This window comes from Frieseomelitta varia, unplaced genomic scaffold (genome assembly GCF_011392965.1).
Source record: "Frieseomelitta varia isolate USP_RPSP 00005682 unplaced genomic scaffold, Fvar_1.2 scaffold_648, whole genome shotgun sequence".
In the NCBI taxonomy this organism is placed as follows: Eukaryota; Metazoa; Arthropoda; class Insecta; order Hymenoptera; family Apidae; genus Frieseomelitta; species Frieseomelitta varia.
Window position 1 is genome coordinate 717,914 of NW_025110421.1, and position 22,524 is coordinate 740,437.

General features: G+C 37.4%; 1 protein-coding gene across 1 annotated transcript in view; it reads right to left on the reverse strand.

The window, feature by feature from the left end:
* LOC122534892 (fibrillin-1-like) overlaps nucleotides 1–22,524 on the reverse strand; it is a 106,411-nt gene that overhangs the window by 77,347 nt on the left and 6,540 nt on the right. Inside the window, exons 5-12 of the mRNA XM_043665950.1 lie at nucleotides 19,765–19,887; nucleotides 14,406–14,663; nucleotides 12,480–12,725; nucleotides 6,756–11,759; nucleotides 4,378–4,491; nucleotides 4,183–4,299; nucleotides 2,195–2,300; nucleotides 1,505–1,694 (exon numbers count right to left, since the gene is read on the reverse strand). Of these exons, the coding sequence (XP_043521885.1) occupies nucleotides 1,505–1,694; nucleotides 2,195–2,300; nucleotides 4,183–4,299; nucleotides 4,378–4,491; nucleotides 6,756–11,759; nucleotides 12,480–12,725; nucleotides 14,406–14,663; nucleotides 19,765–19,887 (6,158 nt within the window). The remainder of the gene's footprint in view (nucleotides 1–1,504; nucleotides 1,695–2,194; nucleotides 2,301–4,182; nucleotides 4,300–4,377; nucleotides 4,492–6,755; nucleotides 11,760–12,479; nucleotides 12,726–14,405; nucleotides 14,664–19,764; nucleotides 19,888–22,524) is intronic.

Below are 22,524 nucleotides of genomic sequence, written 5' to 3' on the forward strand. Positions count from 1 at the left end.
AATATTAAAATTATGTATATTATATGTATATTAACAAAATATCAAAATTATATATATTATATATATATTAACGAAATATTAAAATTGTATATATTATATATATTAATAACATATTAAAATTATATATATTATATATATTAATAACGTACTAAAATTATACAGTTATATAATAATATATTGAAATTATATATATATTAGTAATATTATATTAAAATATATATTATATATATTGATATATTATTAATATCATTCAATATTATTTCGATTATGTACGAATTTCTTTTGGCTCGGATCAATAAGATGATGGACATGAAAATATATTAGATTTTAATCTTTTCGTGATTAGATTTACATGTGTGCTTTTATTTTATTGTTTTTTCGTGAAATTCTGAGGTGTGTGATTCAATTTGGATAAACATTAACGATAAATATATGTATCCTTCCATTCGTTGCATTGGAAATTGTTTATGTTATAATTATTTATGTTATAACGTATGAAATTGTTATGTGAAATCTCACGCGAAAGAAATCTCATTGAATTGTGTTGTCCTTGCATACAAATTCATTTATTTTATGTTGAAAAGGATAATTTAATTGTTAGAGTCAATTTATCGTAATAATTAAAAATCGACAAATCGTGTATCGCATTCAAGACTTTTCTGTAATATTAAGTATTGTTTAGATGGGGTGACGAAGATAATGTTTAAAAAAAATATTCGTCAATGAAGTTATAAACATTAAGTTAAATAGCATATAGCAAATAGTGTGACTAAAATTTGACAGTAAGTATTCTGATGTACGAGAACGTGTTTTGTTGCTAGGAGTAAAATATTTCTCTCGGAATAACAGAATATTCCTTTGTCCCAGCGACGTTCTGCATTTTTCTCGGCAAATTTTCAAAAAAATCCCTTTAGCGCCCTAGAAGCGGAATATCTCGAATAACTTTTTCTCTTGTTCCTTTTTTATCACTGCCTGCATATCAATATTTTAAAAACAACAGAGAAGCTCGTGTTGAAACTCTTTTAATAAAAAAGAATCATCCTTCGCATCACTTAAAAAAAAAAAAAAACTCCACGTTCCTTTGTCATATTAAACTTTCAAAAAATAGCTTCCAAAATAAAAAATTTTGTACTCTAGAAATATTCAAAATATTCTATCTAATTGACCCTCGTCTCAACTTTGCACAATTTCTTTTGAATAATTTTTTGTAATTCAACCCCAGGTGATTTTTACACGCGATTCACTTATTCGTGATAAAACAAAATTGCAAATTTAACTTTTATTCGTACTTTCGTTTCTACAATATTAATCTTCACCAGTTTCTCAATTTGATACACCACGAGACAGGTAAAATTAGAAAGATTCGTTTTATTTGAAATAGATCCGTTTAATTTAATATATTTTCCTCCTTTTTTCGCGAAAATTCACACGGAAGTAGTATCAACGCGTTCCGAACGTATCGGACGGTTTGGAAAAATTAAGTTTCATAGAAGAAATTACGCACTTCGGCGTGCAGAGGCGGTTCCATGGCACGACATCTCAATTCCGCTGAAACGCAAGTTCTCTCGTCGGAAGCCAACACCAGGTCACCGTTGCACGTACAGTAGTAACTTCCGGCTGTGTTAACGCATTCGCCGTTGCAGCCCCCGTTACGGTTCAAGCACTCGTTTATATCTTGGCACTGGCTTCTATTCCTGGAGACAAAAGCCAGAAATTCGTCTGGAGAAATCTCGGCGACGCGAACGCGACGCCGAACGTCTCGATAAAGCGCAATTGAATTTCTTTTTTCTAGGCACACGTGGAATCTAAAAAATAATCTCTGTTTCACGTTCAAAGAGGAAAACTTCGAGAGAAATTGAATCTGTAATAATAAATGATTTTCGTAGAAATGGGAATTTTCATACTTAGAAAAGATGGAACTGAATTCTAATATTTTGAATTTAAATTTGAAAAAAAATACTTGCATTTTGTACAATATCGCAGTAAATTTTAATTGATACGGAGACAATTGCTGCAAGAAGAAATTTGAAAGAAACACTCGAGTATTATGAAAAATATTTTTATTGCGATGAACTTTAACGCTGGCGATTGAAAATAAAGAAACGACTCTAATTATTATTGAAATTGCGCGAGACCAGGAATATTTCTGTGTGACAGTCAGTTGTAGACGGATAAATTTAATTAGTTTTCTCACCTGAGATCCGATATATAACCAGGATGACAAGCACATACGTAGGAGCCGACTGTATTAATGCAATCTTGCTCACATCTGCCGTTGTTCCACTCGCATTCATTTATATCTAATTAGAGAAACGAGAAGGTTAGCACAGTTGGTATACGCGAATCTCTGATTTTTCAATCCAAACATTTCTGTTTAAATAATTCCAAACGTTTTACGTAATTCATGAGCTCTGTTGTTTTTTTAAACATTATAATTAAAGAAAGCAATTTCAAAGTTAACAATCTGTTTGTAAATCATAAAAATGTTCTTCTATTTTCACCATTTCGATACATCATTTATATCTCAATAACATATGAACGACTTTACGATCTTCGGTGATATTGTTTATCCAAAAATAATAAGCTTTCGCTCTGTGAAAAAGAATCGAAGCAGAAACATATTAAATCAAGCAATGCAACACGTCCGATTCAAAAATTTTCTCAATTTCCCCTTTACAAAAATAAAAGGATCAAAAATACTCGGCAGTAGAAAGGTCATTGAAAATTGATAAAAATAATAATGAAAGAAAAAAAGAAGACGGAGAGAAATAAATCAAGCTCCAATGCTCCGCTGAAAAATTGCCCAAATGCAATTTACAAAAGGGAGAGAAAGCGAAAGAAAGAAAAAGAAAAAAATTTATCTCGAGTCAAAAAATATTGCACCACCGTTCCACTGAGAGTCCCCCCCAAACGCACGGCCGTTCAATTATTCCGAAAACTAGCTAGTTACTCTTTGTCTTCCTAATCAAACTTCAACGTCATCCGAAATTCCCCCCTCGACGTCCCCCCCTCCCAATTTCTGGAACACGGAACAACCCTTTATTGCGGGAGCCGAAGTACTCCCTGTTTGGCCGTATTATATTTAACCACTTGCGCTGGCAACTGATTGCGGACCTTAACGAGCGACCGAACATACAATACAATACAATAACTCGTCGCTTTCTTTTTCTTTTGAGCTCGCCGGTATGATAATCACTGGACAGAAATTATTAATAACTGATAAACTTATCATTCGTTTCGCCTGGGTTACATTTAAATATACTTGAAACTGAGAAAATGTTGCAATTTTGGGACAAAAAATTCTCGACGTGCGTGGAACGTGATTCCAGCGCAAGAAGTTACGAGTCGTTAGGCCTATTTAAGGGTTAACAATTTCCAGTTGCTTTTTCACAAAATTTATTTTTGCCAATTACACCTTCCTAAATATTTGTAATGTATTATTCTTCACGTAGTTAACATTCCTCATTAACCATTTGGCAAGTGATTGCGGACTATAACGAGCGACCGAACCGTATACAATAACTCGTCGCTTTCTTTTTCTTTCGAGCTCGCCGGTATGATAATCACTGGATAGAAATTATTAAGAAATGATAAACTTATCATTCGTTTTGCTTGGGTTACATTTAAATATACTTGAAACTGAGAAAATGTTGTAATTTTGGGACGAAAAATTCTCGACGTGCGTGGAACGTGATTCCAGCGCAAGAAGTTACGAGTCGTCAGGCCTATTTAAGGGTTAACAATTTCCAGTTGCTTTTTCACAAAATTTATTTTTGCCAATTACACCTTCCTAAATATTTGTAATGTATTATTCTTCACGTAGTTAACATTCCTCATTAACCACTTGCGGTGGCAACTGATTGCGGACCATAACGAGCGACCGAACCCTACAGTAATTCGTCGCTTTCGTTTTTAACTCGTCGGTATATCGCTATAGTTGGATAGAAATTGTTGAGAAGCGATAAATTTATTATTTGTTTTACTTAAATATACTTAAATTTTGGAACAAAAGATTCTCGACGTGCGTCATTCCAGCGCAAGAGGTTAACGCGCGATTAATCGTCGCGGATCCTTTCCGTTTGATCAGAATTACGAGTCAGTTGAGCGTGCACAATGTCCAACGACGGCGACATTGAGACCTACTTCTGAAACATCGTCGAAGTCTCGGCCGTATATACTTGCCTATGCAATCATCTCCGCGTGGCCTAAATCCCGGCGAGCAACCGCATCGATATGAGCCAACCGTGTTGATGCAGTCTCTCTCTTTGCAAGGCGTATCCTCGACGCACTCGTCGACATCTGCATCAGGGCGAAACTTACGGTTAATGGAAACCGTAGCGAATCTTTCGCTCGAGCAAATATTTTCCACGTACATACCTACACAATCGTCGCCGTCCAATCGATACCCTGTCTCGCAATCGCAACGATAGCTGCCGTACGTGTTGATACATCTGCTACCTTTGCACGCCGCTCTCTCGCATTCGTCGACGTCTAAGGATGATTATTATTGTCAGAGCAATATTCTTACCATTATTAGAGTTACTTTTAATAATGCTTCGAATGATAATTTAAATGATGACATACATTTTTCTACGTTTCTTTGTTTGACAACGAGCAGAAATCGATATTAATTTTGACAAAAATTTGTCCGCGTAAAACGAGGAAGTAAAGAAAGGAAATTTGAGATCCGTCATATCGATGGGTTTGATTGTTTAAGTGTAAATTATTTACTTTTATGAAAGTTTGTTTGATCTACTAAATATTGGACATTTTACAGTTATAGTTTATTACGAGTGATTTTGAATCTTCACAAACGCAACTAAAAGTATGAAATTTAAATAGAAATTGTTTTGTTACTCGCTACAGGAAATACTTTGAGTATTTTATCATGTGAAAAGTATTCTATAATCAACCGGTTGATTTTGCATAGAAGGATAAGGGAGGGATCACGTATTCATCATTCGTGATTTTCTTTTTGAGAAAATATAATTCGAATGTGCATGAAGTTGAATTTAGATAATTCTGAACTGGATAGCAGTAAACAATATGAAGGAGGTTACTCAACATGAGAAAATAATTAAATAAAATAAACTATATTATTATAATAATAACTAATAATAAATAAACTAATAAAACTGTAAAAATAAACTAATTATATAAACTAATAAACTAATAAAAACATTACTATAATAATAACTAATAATAAATAATAAATAAACTATATTATTATAATAATATTAATAAATAATAAATAAACTACATTGTTATAATATTATTATAATATAATTAAATATTATAATAATTACTAATATATTGTAATATAATTAAATATTATAATAATTATTAATATATTATAATATAATTAAATATTATAATAATTACTAATATATTAGAATATAATTAAATATTATAATAATTACTAATATAATTATTATAATAATAAACTGTAGTTTCCCAAAATAGAAAGTGTTTCGTATAAATACATTTTAAAATCGGTAATATTTTTATATGACGATAATTTTACGACGTGATATTTGAAAGGTTTTTCTAGAGAGATGGTATCCTTGAGGGTGGTGATAGAGGAGCCACAATGGAGTAAATGTTCCGTGAACGTGGTGTCGGATATAACGATGTAAAAAGATGTTTCCACGCGACTCTTTCTCTCTTGGTTGCAGATTATTTCGTAACAGTTCCAGCTACGATGAAATTTCAAATTTTGATCTCGAACTGTGTATTATATTTACGCGCAAATAAATTACGTTTAGCGATTTCCTCTTTTTCTTGAAACGTATGAATTTTTATTACGAATAAGTTCGCGAGTGAATAACACGGGAGGGAACGAGGAACGAAACTTTAATGAAAACGAATCGCAAGAAAGGTGAGCTACGGAGTTGGAATATTATGTTTCCGCTCTTTCAGCAATAATGCTGCCTGGTACAAGGGAACCGACTGTAAATACATATTGTTTAATCTTCGTGTTTAATCTCCCTCGACCTGAATTTTTAATTTCCTACGTCGTGCTTGGTTATATCCTCAATCGAGAATAACCAAAGCAAAGTCTGGCTTTAAGAAATACAGAATGTGCAGTCAAACTTACATGCAACACATGTGTTTGTTGTATACATTCAGAATTGAAACTGAAATATTTTTTATTTTATAGAATGTACACGCATTGATTTCATCAGGAAAGTTTTCTAGATTTCTCATGAAAATTTCATAAAATAATGACATTCATAAACTGACAAGGAATTTAAAAATGACCAAATAATAGTTTACAATGAAAGTATTCGAATACTTGTAAAAACTTTTTGTGAACCTTTTGTATTTCATTGATACATGTAATGAGACCCAACTATTACGATTGCAAAAGAATCAAGTGACTCAAAATTCACACAGATCAATCCTATATATTGAAACAGATAGAAGAATGATAATTATAAATATTTCTTTTTTAAATTGTCTCTGAAATTTACAAGCGACAAATAAATTCATGAAAATAAGGTTTCCTTTCTGACGTGTAAATTAATGTTGGTTAAACTTGATTAAAATCTTAAAACGCTACATAATAGCATTCAAGTTACCTATTTATACTTATGTATATATATATGTATACAATGTATATTATTTTTTATACATTTTCAAATTGTCTTTAAATTTACAACAATATCACAACAAATGTTGAACGAAATTTCAAAATGTTCTATCCACAGAGACAAAACAGAAGAGATACGCTTCTAAATGGATACAATACTCACCAACACACGTAGAATTCTGCATCTCGAATCCTTCTCTGCATCTACATTCGAACGATCCAACGACATTCACGCACAGCTGATCGCACCCATGCTGACCAACAGCACATTCATCGATATCCTTGCACCTCGAGCGATCGTTCTCGTCGTGCCGGAAGCCTTCGCCGCACGTGCACACCACCGCGCCGTTCTTCTCGTTGCAAATCTGCTCGCAGCCCCCGTTATTACTGCCACAAGGATCCACGTGATAGCACGACTTGTTCCTTAGCTCGTAGCCAGCTGGACAGTTGCATCGGTAAGAGCCAAGCTCGTTGATACATTCGTGAGAGCAGCCACCGTTGTCATCTTCACACTCGTTCGCGTCGACGCATGATCTCTCATCTTCGCCCTTCAGAAGGAAACCTGCCGGACACCCGCAACGATAGCTACCTTCCGTGTTTACGCAATCGTCGGAACATCCTCCGTTTTCCATCTCGCACTCGTCGATGTCGAGACAAGTCTTGGAATCCGTGTGCAGACGAAAGCCATCGAGGCACCGGCAGGAGAAGCTGCCCTCCGAATTCTCGCAGACGTCTGAGCAGCCGCCGTTCTCTGTCAGACACTCGTTCACGTCGCTGCACGTCTTGCCAGCCTCGTCCAAACGCATCCCAATAGGGCAGCTACATCTGACACCTCCGATTACGTTGAAACAGGCGTGAGAACAGCCACCGTTGTTCACCGTGCACTCGTCGATGTCCACGCAGCTCCTCGAATCGTTTGCCAGAACGTGGCCAACCGGGCAGGCACACTTCCACGAGCCTACAGTGTTGACGCACTCGTACAAACAGTCGGCTATCTCGATCTCACACTCGTCTATGTCCACGCAGGTCTTCTCGTCTTGAGAGAGCTCGTGACCCGCTGGACAGGAGCAGAAGTGGCCGCCTATGGTGTTGGTACACTGATGAGAGCAGCCGCCGTTCTTCTCCAAACACTCGTCGATGTCCAGGCAGGTGGATTTGTCGGTGTGTAGATAGTGTCCCTCGTAACAGGTGCAGACGTAGCTTCCTAGCAGGTTCAAACAGTCGTGGCTGCAGTTGTGCTGGCTGTTGAGGCACTCGTTCACGTCGATGCAATTCTTCTTGTCCTCCGGCAGCAGAATGTATCCGGATGGACACTCGCAGTAGTATCCTCCCTCGGTGTTCACGCAGATGTGCGAGCAACCCAGGTCCACGTCGTTCTCAAACTCTTCGCACTCGTCGATGTCTTCGCAGGTTCTCTGATCTTGTTTCAGTCTGAAGCCCAGGGGACAGGAGCAGCGAACCTTCTCGCTGTTTTCTTCACTTGGGTGGCAGTGATGGGAGCAGTTCCCGTTGCTCTGCTTGCAACCGTCGACCAATCTGCAGGTTTTACCGTCGTTGTCCAGAGTGTATCCCGAAGGACACGCGCAACGAAACGACCCAACTAAATTCAGACAGGTATGAGAGCATCCGGCGTTCGAGGCTTCGCACTCGTCCACGTCGTCGCAGAAAGCAGGCTCGACGGGATTCACTTTGAACCCTTCGTTGCAAGCGCACTCGAATCCTCCGTCCGTGTTCGTACATTTGTGCGTGCAGTTGTCGGACAGTTCCAGACATTCGTCGATGTCAACGCAGGTGGAGTTGTCGTCTGCCGACAGAGCGAACCCGGACGGACACTCGCAGCTGACGGACCCGTTGGAGAAGGCGCAGATGTCGGAGCAGCCGCCGTTGTCGATGAAACATTTGTTCGCGTTGACGCAAAGGCGTTGATCGTCCGAGAGGATCATATCGGCTGGACAGTGGCAAGACGTTTCCCCGTTCTCGTAACGGCAATCGTGGGAGCAGCCGCCGTTTTCTGTCAAGCATCCGTTTCGTTCCACACAGCTAGTCCCGTTTCCTGACAGCGTCATCTCTGACGGACAGGAACACGACACCTTTCCACTCTCGTAGCTACAAAAATGCGAGCAACCGCCATTCTCTACGTAGCATTTGTTCTCCTCGGTGCACGTGGCGTTGTCGTCCTCCAAAATCATTCCGGGCGGGCAGAAACAGGACGCGGTGCCGTTCTCGTAATGGCAGAGATGAGAACAGCCGGCGTTATCGATCAGGCATTCGTCGATCTCCACGCACGTTTTCCCATCGTCTTCGAGCAACTTGTAATTATCGGGGCAAGCACACTCGACGCCACCCTCGATGTTTGCGCAGAGATGAGAGCAGCCGCCGTTGTCCTCGATGCACTCGTTCACGTCCTCGCAGGTCCTCCGATCGCCGGCCAGTCGATAGCCGCTCGGGCAGCGACACTCGAAGCTGCCGTCCGTGTTGACGCAGGAATGAGAGCAGCCGTTGTTTACCTCGTTGTTGCTCGCCTCTTCGCACTCGTTTCTGTCCAGGCAGCTCTTGTCGTCCTTGGACAAAACATAGCCGGCCGGGCAGCGGCAGTGAAAACCGTCCGGTCCAGCGACGCACTCGTGGGAGCAGCCGTGTCGACCGGCGCAAAAATCAATTTCCTCGCACGTCCGACCGTCCGAGTTTAATTTCCAGCCGGCGGGACACTCGCATTTGTAACCACCCGCGTGGACGTTCACGCACGTGTGGCTGCAGTTGTGCGTGTTACGCTCGCACGAACCTTCAGGATTCCAACAGGTCTTATTATCCTGCTTAAGGAGCAGATCTTTCGGGCAGGAACAGACGTAGCCACCCTCCGAGTTCTCACAACGATGGGAACATTCGTGGAGACTTTTCGCGCATTCGTCCACATCCTGGCAGGTCTTGCGGTCCTCCGTTAATTCGTAACCCTCTGGACACGTGCAGTCGAAGCTACCCTCGGTGTTCACGCAGTCGTGAGAACACGCTCCGTTGTTCTCCAGACACTCGTCGATGTCCTGGCAGGTTGATCGATCCGATTGCAACCGAAGCCCGGTCGGACACTCGCAGTGATAAGATCCTTTGGTATTCACACAGCCGTGAGTGCAAGAGTGAAGACCCTCGTCGCACTCGTCCACGTCGCCGCAAGTACTCTCGTCCTCCTGCAATTCGAATCCTTCCGGGCAACCGCAACGAGTTTCTTCGTCGTCTCGCTCGTACGTGTGCGAGCAGCTGCGATCGCTGGACGCTCGACAGCTTCTCAGATCTTTCTCCAGCCTCCATCCGGTTGGGCAAGTACAGTTGAACCCACCGACGGTGTTCACGCACTCGTGCGAGCAGTTGTGCCGCAAAGTTTGACACTCGTCGATGTCCTTGCACGCGTGTTCCTCCTTGGAGAACGCGTGTCCCTCGGGACACACGCATTCGTACGTTCCTTCGAGGTTCACGCAACCTTGGAGACAACTGTGGCTTCCATCGGCGCATTCGTCAACGTCCACGCAACTTTCACCGTCCTCCGCCAGTTTCAATCCCTCTGGACACTCGCAGACGTAAGATCCTTCGTTGTTCCTGCAGGAGAAACTGCAGTTGTGAGACATTCCTCGACACTCGTCGATGTCCTCGCAGGTCGCGCCGTCTTCGCCTATTTTGCATCCCAGTGGGCACTCGCATCTGCGACTCGAGCCGTCCGACACGCAGAAATGAGAACAGGACGAGTTGAAGCAAGGATCACCGTCGACGCACGTCACACCGTCGTCGGACAACGTCAGTCCCGAGGGACAGGAGCAACGATAGAAGCCGTACTCGTTGACACAATCGTGCGAGCACTCGTAATTCTGCTCCGCACACTCGTCGATATCCTCGCACTGTCCTCTCTCCGAGTTCTGACGCAATCCTGGAGGACACGTTAGATCCTCGCACGTCAAACCGTCTTGCAAAATCGTCAGACCTTCCGGACAGACGCATCTGTAGCTTCCCACTGTATTCAAGCAATCGTGAGAACAGTCGTGCTCGTCCTCGATGCATTCGTCGAAATCCTTACAAGTCCTCCCGTCACCTTCTATGACGAATCCCTCCGGGCAACTACACTTGAACGTGTCCTGATGTTCCTCGCAGATGTGCGAGCAATTCGCCAACCTGCACGCGTCGATTGCAACACACGATCTCTTATCATCCGCTGCTATCGTCGTTCCAGCAGGGCATCTGCATTCGTACGAACCTTGAACATTGACACACTCGTGAGAACATTGATGAGTGCCGTCGAGACACTCGTTCACATCCTGACAAGTCTTCGTGTCGTTGGCCAGCAGTAAACCGGCAGGACAGCCGCATCTAAATCCTCCTTCTTCGTTCGCACACTCGTGAGAACATCCGTGTTTATCGTTCACGCACTCGTCTATGTCTTGGCAATGGAAATTGTCCTCGGACAATTCGTATCCATCGCGGCACGAGCAACTGTAGCTACCAACAGTGTTCACGCAAACCTGACCGCACGCGTGTCCAACGTTTAAACACTCGTCCACGTCCGAGCAAGTCTTCTTATCGTCGTTCAGCTGGAATCCGGCTCGACAGCCGCAAACGTAGCTGCCGTGAACGTTCACGCACTCGTGTTCGCAATTGTGCACGCCTCCTGCGCACTCGTCCATGTCGGTGCAATTGAACCTATCGTGCTCCGGTGTTTCCAGGCCTTCCGGGCAGACACACGCGAAACTGCCCTCTAGATTCACGCACGAGTGCGAGCACAGGTCGAGAGTGCACTCGTCGATGTCGACGCAGCTCACTCCGTCCTGGCGAAGCTGATATCCACTAGGACAGACGCATATCGGTCCCTCTTCTGACTCCTGGCACTCGTGAGAACACCGTCTCGTCAGACTCTCGCAAGTTTGCGCTCGAACACAGGTGAGATTGTCCTCCTTCAGGGTGAACCCAGATGGACAGGTGCAGTCGAAGGAGCCAACGGTGTTGTTACAGGTGTGGGAGCACGGGTTGAATGGTCCGTTGCACTCGTCGATGTCGTTGCAGGACACACCGTCTTCGTGGAGCTCGAAACCCAAGTGACAGGTACAGTAGTAACCACCGGGCTCGTTCACACACTCGTGCTGGCAACCGTGAGGCTCCCCTTCGTCACCCTCCGCGCACTCGTCGATGTCTGGAACGATAATTGATTTGGAAAATTCATTTCATTTGGTTATTTCGTTTGTTATTTTGGGGTTCGTTTGTTTCAGTTTTGCAAACTGTGGACTGAACTGCGGATTTTTATCCACACACAATACTCGAAATTATTACTGATTACTTAGCACCGAAATTTCTGCAACTTCTATAGTATCTGCTATTCCTAGAAACTTTATTTTTATTAATAGATATAAATTTTTTTTAACATTTGGCACTGGAAATAAATTTCTGTTTAGACTCTCACTTTGTTCGATTGTGTTCGTAAAAATATGAAATTCCACAAAAGACTCGCAGCCTATTAATTAAATTAGTAGAATGTTTTCTTAGATTTTTTTCATGGGAATATAAATTTATTAATACAAAAATTCTCAGTCTACTCGACACTAAGTATGTTATTTAATTTAATAATAATTTAATTATATACTACTTTTATGCTTTCGAAAGTTTTTATTTATTTCATATTATCTTTGAATCGTTTTCAATTAAGAACTGAAAAAGGAATATATGTGTTGGTAAAATGATTCCACAATAAAATGATTTCGCCTTGTTATTATCTCAAACTTTGAATAATTACAATATCCTCAGATTTTAAACAGTTCCATTAAACTTTTCATTAAGCATGAGACGTTAAAAAAAACATTTTGAAATATCACCGACTAGTTTTTCAGAGGAATAAAATAACAGAATATGTACGAACCAATGCATTCGCCGTTTGTATTCTTTCGGAAGCCATCCTCGCATTTTCCAAATTCCGGCACATCCGTGACACCCTCTTCCTCGTCGTAATCGTCATCGTCGTCCTCACTTTCTGCGTCGTAATCCTCATCCTGAAGGACCTTCGTCATCTTTTGAGGCTTGCTGACGCATTTAAACGAGCCGATAGTGTTCTCGCAATCAGTATTATTCGCACAAACCTTGGACGCGTTTTCGCATTCATTCACGTCTAATAATAAGATAAATTGCACCATCCGGTTACGTATACGCAGCGTGAATAATATTAATTGCGTTAAAACAGTGAAACTCAACATTGTGTATTACGCTTAAATGATTGATCTTTTAAAGATTAAGATAACTGGTTTTTAACTTACATTCTCACTTTGATTATTCAGTTTGCTTTAGCTTTAGCTAACGTAAGGCAACATGATTTTATAAATTAATATTTCCTGTCTACTTATGTATAGTCAACGTCAATGTAGTTTGAATCTACATGTTGTTATTTAAAAAAAAGAAGCTTCTAAATACATTCGTTTATAAAAAAAAATCCAATTAATGGTAATAAAAGTGAAAAAGAATATGTAACTTAAATCTATTTACTTAAACATTAGGGGTGTGCGAGTCGGGAAGAGGTCGAGTTGGATCGAGTCGGGTTCCCGAAAATTTCAGGACCCGGTTGCCGTTCTTCGAACTACTCTGCAATGCTATATAGCAACCTACAAAATATGTAAATACACAGTTCAATTTCTTCTGCGAGTGAAGTTATTGGAAACACGGATTCTAAAAGTCGTGGACATTATGTACGCTGTCGAGCAGTATCGCTGAGACATTCGGAAGTTCGGACGTATATTTCAAAATCTGTGTGAATTTAATAAAGATTAAAAATTTAAAAAAAAATATCGAGTGATAGTGAGAGTAAAGTCGTGGTAGCAGGAAGCAGTGCGGAAGATATCGTGCAAAGGAAGAAGATAAAGAGAAGCTCTGTTTGGGAACATTTTCAAGAAAAAGATGACACAAAGGCGGAATGCACGCATCGTCACCATGAATTTAAAACTAGGTATGCAAATACTACTGGTTTATTACGCCATTCGAAGCATATGCATCCAAACATAAAGTACATGTACTAGAAAAGAAACTGAATCGATATAAAATTTGTCGCTGGTACAAAATGATACGCGAAAGATTGTTAAACCAAAAGATACAACAGAAGGAATTGCTCGAATGATGGTTCTAGAGCAGCGACCATTCGATACAGTTGAAGGCGTGGGCTTTAATGAATGATTTAAGCTTGTTTCCAATCCTTTCCCAAATCCCAACTCTTTCGGGAATCCCGATTCTTTCGAGAATACCGATAAAAATTTTCCAGAAAAAATTTTGTGTTCCCGACCCGACGCGATATTTCGGATTCTCGCACACCCCTGTTAAACTTGTATTTAAATGAAAAATTATGAACGATTAGACATGTCTATAGTTGAAGTAATCCAAATAAAATTATATGAACTATAATTATTCAGATTTTCTTGTCCTCCGATGTACGCACGAATAAAATTCTATTCTATCAGTGAACTCTCTAAACTACACGAACTATTTAGTCATCCAAATTATATAAGCTGCACTTTCAACAAATATTTCAGCCTACGAATGAAACTCTACTGTAGACTCTCACATTACCGTTAAAACGAGCAAAGTTATTAATTTCTAGACTTGACAGGAGGATTATAGACTTTACAAAATATTCGCTAACCTTATTACAACAAATGCACACCGATGAATAAAATTCTATTAAAATTCCACCAGCGTGCTATCACTTCTACTAATAAATTCACGTGTAACGCGAACATCTAATTGAATTTTCTATCGTGTAATTGAGAACGTTGTTGAGACCCAACGGAAACATGTTGCACTTTACCTTGGCAAGTTTTCCAGTCGTTGGTCAGGTAAAAGCCATCTGGGCAGAGGCAGAACGCACTGCCGGGCGTGTTCAAACAAACGTGAGAGCATCCACCGTTGTTCGTGAAACACTCGTCGATATCCTCGCAGGTGTGATTATCCCGGGCCAATTTGTGACCGGGAATATCGGCGCAGCTACACTCGTAGCTCCCTTCGAGATTGCTGCAAGTGCCTTGGCATGGACCGTGCCCGTTATTCACCAGGCACTCGTTTACGTCTGAACGGGAACAACCAAGCGGATCTTGTTGAATTGTTTTCGAAATTTAACGAACGATAGTAGCTCCGCGACTATCTATTTTCGTTGCTGTTGAAGATAGTGTTTCGAGGAAACGAATCTCGCGATGAGTGAATCAAAATCGAGTCGAATGCTTGAGATAACGACCGTCGGTTTCACGTTTTTTTCGGAAGAGAAACCCGAAGTTTCGACGAAGCGACGAATGGAAGAATTGAAAGGTTTGAATTCACGCGCGTTAAATGACTCACATTTTTCTTCTTTTTTTTTTTTTTTAATCAGTAATTGTGTAATATTTTAATATAATAATGTAATTTAAATTTAATATTATAATTTTGGTGTAATAATGTAATTTATCTGTAATTTATTATTGTATAATTTATGTGGCTACATTTTTGAGAGACCTAATGAATTTTGATGATTTATATAATGCGCGAACTTGGAATTTCACTTTGTCATATCAAAGAAAATTTAAAAATATATAAATTAAAAGTTAAAGATACTATAATATTGAGTGGTCGTTTATTTACAACTCGGGGATTATATTGTTTGTGGAAACAAAATGGAATTAATGAAATTAGTTTAACTAACTTGATAAAAAGTATCACTCGAATGAAAATATCTTTAGTTTAATATATCTAATTTATCAAATTAAATTAATTTGATGTAATTTTTGTGGCAAAAATATCAAACAGAAGAATATTTTTATCAAAGTGGTATTTTTTTAATCTTTACACTTAAACTGTGCAAGTTTAATATTACTTATTAAAATTCTTTCCCTTTGATTCTCTAATTGTTTATGCAAGCGAAATAAAGAAAGCAGCACGACAACATAAGCAGATGAATTTTAATTCACCTGAACCTGTTTATTGAAACTCGTTAATCGAATTAATGAAATAAATAATGTTTATATTTGAGATCAACGTAAATAAATTGCTGTTAATGGAGTAGAAATCATAGAACGCAACAATTATGCTCAACTATAATAGATTCTTGATTGTTTGAGCACCTGTTAATAGTGCTTTTAATTATCCAAGCACCGATTCAATTCAATTCCAATCGAACTATCTCGTAAAGTCAATGAACGCCCATCTGATATCGCACAATATGCTGCATCTCGAGTAATTCGATGTTTCAACAACGCCAATTCATATTACCCAGTAATTTTCTGTTAATAAGATAAAGCCAAAAGATACTTCACATTTGTGGATTTTTCACGTTAACTTGTAATTAATTTAATTTGTCAGAGGTATAATTTCATGGAAATTTAATTGATAGATGACACTAGAACTGATGTTTGCGCGAAGTTACATTTTTATAAACGCAATTAAAATTGTTAATCTTTCTAATGGAATTCGTAATTTTGAAACGTTTCAAACAAATCTGGAGATTTGATTGAGTTCTATTGAGTCTTTTGTAAATTATAAACTTTATAAACGCGGTTTCTCAGAATTTCATTAATTTCATAAATTTCATAACAACTGATTTCACAATGATGTTGTCTCCGTCTTTGGCTTTTATTTCCAAATTTAAGAAATGTAGAAATCATTTATATTAACTAGAATTACCAGAGTAGTCCATTTCGTAATTTTTCATAGAAGTTTAATAAATTTACTACGATTCGTTTTCAGAAATTAAGATAATTCCACGCAAAATATAACAAATAAAATTTTGCATTTTCTCTTACATCATAAACTGCTTTTTAATCGTTGAGTATTCATACTTTAATCACGTTCCGGTGTTAAAAATTATTAAAATTATCCCCCGATTGTTCATCGAATTTTTATTATAACTATTTCTTTTCAAAAATAATAAAACATTATTGTAATTATACCTCATTCAGACAATTAAATTGTTCTAAAAAGAAAAAAGAAAAAACACGGAAATGTAAAAAATTCAAAGCTTCAATCATCAAGGGCTGAAACGCAGTTAGTTTATTAGAATTTATTAGAATTTATTTGCTAAAAGTAGGAATACGAAAACCCGGTGTTGTTAATTGTAACACGTTAAAAAAAAAGAAAAAAAAAGAAAAAGTAAAGATATTCCGAAGTCTAACTCCCAGTCACTCGACTAAAAACACCGGATAACCAGTTTAATCAAGGACCGTGGGCGAAACTACCCTCAAAAATTCATCCAATTCCGTTGATTTAATCCACCGTCGGCAAAGTTGCACGTGAAATCGCGTGGCCACCTCCACCCGCCGTCTCTAAATTTCGTTTCCAAAGCCCTTTCCGTTTCGAAATGGCTTGTATCAAATTTAACCCCTTGCGCTGGCAACTGCGGACCATAACGAGCGCCGAACCGTATACAATAATTCGTTGCTTTCCTTTTCTTTTGAACTCGTCGGTATGATACTCACTGGATAGAAATTATTAAGAAGTAATAAACTTATCATTCGTTTTGCCTGGGTTATTTAAATATATATAAATATTTATATTATAATATTTTTATATAATTAATTACAATATTTTTATATAATTATTTATATAAAATATTTATATTATAATATTTAAATATTTATTTATATTTAATTTTATTTAAATATACTATATTTAAATATTTATTTATATTTACATTTAATTTTATTTAAATATTTATATTTAAATTTATTTAATATACTTAAATATACTTAAAATTAATTTATTAAATATACTTAAAACCGAGAAAATGTTGTAATTTTGGGACAAAAAATTCTCGACGTGCGTGGAACGTGATTCCAGCGCAAGAGGTTAAGAGTCATTAGGCCTATTTAAGGATTAACAATTCCCAGCTGCTTTTCCACAAAATTTATTTTTGCCAATTACATCTTCCAAATATTTATGATGTATTATTCTTCACGTAGTTAACATACCTCATTAACCACTTGCGCTGGCAACTGATTGCAGACCTTAACGAGCGACCGAACCGTATACAATAATTTATCTTTCTTTTCGAACTCGAAATTATCGAGAAATAATTGAACAAATTTATTATTTGTTTTGCCTGGATTACATTTAAATATACTTGAAACTGAGAAAATGTTGCAATTGAGGACAAAAAAATTCTCGACGTTCGTGGCACGTCATTTCCCCGTGTATACTCGAGAGAGTAAAAGCGTACGAGAGTAAAAAGAAAAAAAATTATTCTCCTCCCTCTTCCTTTTCTCGCTCGGTCTCTCGCAGGGTTAATCAGTTTGAATTAGCCGGGGACAGACGATAAAACGCGGCCGAAAATATATACGAACCGCAACGCGTAATTCGATAACCGGCGACAGGGGTTGTTTGTAATTCGTGCCTCGGCTCGTTGCTGAACAGCGAAAAGCCAGCAGGGGTGAGCTTTGCTTCCTTAGTCAGCCGGCTTTCTACGAAAAGACAAATTCCCGCGGTATCTCAGAGCGAGAAGGGGATGGTTTGGAGATTGAATTAATCCGTCATGAGTGTTGAACGCGTCCTACGTGTAAATTCTTTCGGCGAATCTGCGAGCTTTCGTCGAGTTGACAGACGAATAAATTTGTAGCGGATGTTCCACCGTGTTCGCGTTGTTTTCTTTCCTCCTTTCTCTCTCGCTTTTTTTCACATTTCATGATTATTTGGGCCCTACGAGTCTATCGAGTCTATCGTTTTACTTTTGCGCCGGTTGAATTGAACTTTCTCCTGAAATCTTTGCACGCATGGCACATCTCAAGACTTTCGTGAACTCGTTGAATGTCGAAACTTTCGTTATTCGCGAAAAATTAAAACGCGCGTTGCAAATCAATTTTGGAATATAAGTCTGAATTTGGGAAAGTATGAAGTTGGAAAAACAAAGGCATGAGATACTGAACTGGGAGATACTGAACTGGGAGATACTGAAAGCATCATCTATCCCGGATTTGGACAATATTTGAACGCGTGTATTATATTTTATTTTTAGTAATAATCAATAGTTTTATTATTTCTTGAAAATAATATTGTAAATTCTAATTTTTCGGAATTAATTATAATTCTTATTTGTAAGTCTGAAATAGTAAGTTATTAAAAAACGTCATATATAACTATGAGTCAATATTTGGCTTCTGAGCTCATTTACTGTATTATATCATTATTATTATTTTACTTAAATATTTTATACAAGACGTGGATTAAGAATTAAATTTGAGAACGTATATGAATAATTGTCTCATTGTGTATTAAATGAAATAGGCGCTTCCATAGAGAAATTTAGTACAATTGAGCAAATTGTGAATACGACAGATAACAGAAATTTAATGACATTTAATAACATTTAATACCGTCACGTATATAATAATTAATTATCCCAGAGAAAATATAATTCAATGTGCCGAGTAAAGTATTATGTTATATAAGTACTGCAATAAATATCATGTATTTAATCAGAAGTTTCGTTTCAGCTCATACATATTCCACAGAAACTTTATTATAGGCGTCGTAACTATAATTTCCCTAATGTATTCAATTTAATTAAACAGCCATATTCCATTAAATCGCGCCATTTATGTTATTTATCTGCGTTTCAAATCTCGCAAATCGTTGCACCAGTTATCGAAACAACTCTCGAATTGTAATTATAATTCATTATCCTTTTATTATTCTACGATCTATACACCACTAGTTTCAAATTTATTATTTAATAACGTATCGTTATAGCAACATCATACACTTTAACGTTAATTCCTCGTTGATGAAATGTTCAATTCAAAATTAAGCGCGTTTAATTCTGGAATTTTTAAAGAAAACAAATCCTTATCCAAAAGATGTAAAACTTTACTAACGACTTCAGTTTATATTAATAAAATTTGTTTCATTCCTCTATAATATAAAATTTTATTCGCATAAAAGCTTGGATATTAAATTAATGAGTATTAAATTTTCGTAAATAATTTCTAGTTTTGTTTGTAAATAATTCTTTAGTAGGTGATCTGATCCTAATCATGGAAAAAATTATAATGTTATTAGAATATTATGACACACTGATACAGTGCAAACAACGTAACTTGTCTGTTTTCTTTTTCTAGGTCGAGAAGTCAATGGAGTGGCTCAAAAATAATATAATGGTATTCGGTGCTTGGAAAATATGACTAGAGGAGTAAATCGATCTTATAACTTACCCAAACAGGATTTGTTATCAGTGTCCAGTTGATAGCCAGAACGACACTCGCAGTGAAAGGAGCCGGCGCTGTTTTGACAAATTTGAGCGCAACCAGCTGTACCTTCGGCACATTCGTCTATGTCTGCGAAAAGATCAAAGAGAAACCTATTATCAACACAATTGCTTGCGTCGAATCGTCGCAATCACGTTTTTGATTAAACACAACTCTTTGCAAAAATATAGCATTACAAAAATTTCGAAACTCTTTTCTGAAACACGAAAAATGTTACTTAGTTTCAAAGAGAAGAAAATTTTGAAAGACTCTTCGATATTGACAGACAGTTGAAATTTAAGTACGTATTAAGTAGTTATTAATTTATATAATAATAATAAAAGTCAAATACTAGTATAGATGATAAAACTGAATTAATAATGAAATTTATAATGAAATTTCACGTTACGAAATTAAGTTTCCCTTGGTAAGAAGAAGATCAACTTGTTACGAATTGAATTTAATAGATCTAGATGACACTTTCAAATTAAATTAAACTTTCCAAGTAGAAGAAGATCAACTTGTATCGAATCGAATCTAATACTTCTAGATGACACACCTTTCTACACTTTTTTGTTTGGTACATAGAATATCTCACGTTATCTAACTGGAACAAACCATAGCATCGAAATGGTAGAAAATGGAAATAAATATTATCAGGAAAATATTCGAATGATATAGTTTATTTCCATCAAAAATTTAAAAAATATTTTAACTTTGATCACTCTTTTTGCAAATCTTATTAAACAAAAAAAAAAACAAAGAAAATCATTCAACTTTGCTTAATAAAGTGTCTTTTTTCTATCTTTCATTGTTTCAAAACTCTGTATATTTATATTGTATACACCATATGCTACTGAATTTAATTTCCAAATACGATCACGTCCTCGTATCAAAATACCGAATTATGTAAAATAATGTTATGAGAATGGTAAAAAATAAATAATAAAAATAGTAGAGTGAATATAGAGTAAAAATATTAGAGTAAATAATAATAGAATACAATATAAAAAATAATATAATAAAATTATCTATATCAAAATAAGTAGTACGAAATTACAGTACTATACTAAACAGTACTATAGACGTAAATAATAATATAGGAGTACTATAAAATAATATAATAAAATTATATACATCGAAATAAGTAGTACGAAATTACATAAACAGTACTATCCTAAACAGTACACATTACAGCTACTAAACAGTACTATAGACGACGTAAATAATAATATAGGAGTACTGTAAAATAATACAATAAAATTATATACATCGAAATAAATAGTACGAAATTACATAAACAGTACTATCCTAAACAGTACACATTACAACTAGTACTAAACAGTACTATAGACGACGTAAATAACAATATAGGAGTACTGTAAAATAATACAATAAAATTATATACATCGAAATAAATAATACGAAATTACATAAACAGTATTATCCTAAACAGTACACATTACAGCTACTAAACAGTACTACAGGCGTAAATAATAATACAGGAACGCTATAAATACAACGATAAATAAAAAGCCAGTTTCCGAACGTACGCGTCGTTCGTCAATTTTTCGCCGGGAGGATATCGCGCGTGACCACGCGAATGTGAATTTATAGGCGGAGATTATCGCGAGGACACGGATTCCAGCACGTAGAGACCGGAGGCAGAGAGGCCGCGGTTTCCACTTGAAACACGGTTCGATTCGCTCGTGTTCGCAAGCTCGTTTTCACGGAGATGCCGACGTCGATTAGCATACAATGGGATTATACAGGCACCTTCAGGTCGTGTTCGGACCACGCGCTCTGTCTGCCCTCCCTCTGCCGCGATTCGCGCGCCGCACCCGTCCTCTGTTAAAGTTGACTAATCGACGCGAAAGTGGCCCGGTGATTTATGCGTCGGCTGTTCGCCAAACGGGACGAAATGATTCGCGATTATTCCCCGCCGATTGACGGATGACGATTGTTCCCTGTTTGTCGCCGTGGCAAGCGGTCCCTTCGGAACTTTTACGCTCGAGAAATATAGGTATTATTATAGAAAGGATTATCTTCTAAAGGAGCGTTGTCTTTTCGGTTTTTCTTTTTTTTTTTTTTTATTTTTTTCTTTAATCCTGTGTAGGGCGAGATTTCATTCGTAAATTTTTTTCTTTTTTGAAGATTGTACGGAGGAATAAAGGCTGAATAATTTAACATTTTCCTCATATTTTTTTTGAAAGTCTAAGAAGATTATGCAGGATTGACGAAATATGTGTTTGAAATATTTTAAGGGAAATTAAATAAATTTGAGAAAACTGGATAATTAGTCATTAATTAGTTAGCAATAAAACTAGTAAAATGATTAATACATTATCTTTTTACGGGAATATTTCTCTGACAATAGTCGAGAGAGATAAAATTTGGTGCTAACCTTAGAACAATTTTCTTCTGGAATATCGTTGTTTCTCTTTTATCCTTCAAAGTCAATCGATGAGGTATTAAAATATTAAAATATTAAAATATTTCGGATAATTCATTCAGTCTAACACTATCCAGAAGTTCAAAACAAGGCTGTTCAAAACTTTCCATTTAAATTGGTGCATTTATAGAATTACAAGTGATTTTCAAAGTTTAATACATAAATAAAAGTTCATGCTCTCTGTTATATTACAAATTTTCTCCCAATTCTTGCTTTATCCTTTACTTGCCCCGATACGAGCTTTATGCTTCAGTCGTTGGTAGCTCCACAATTTG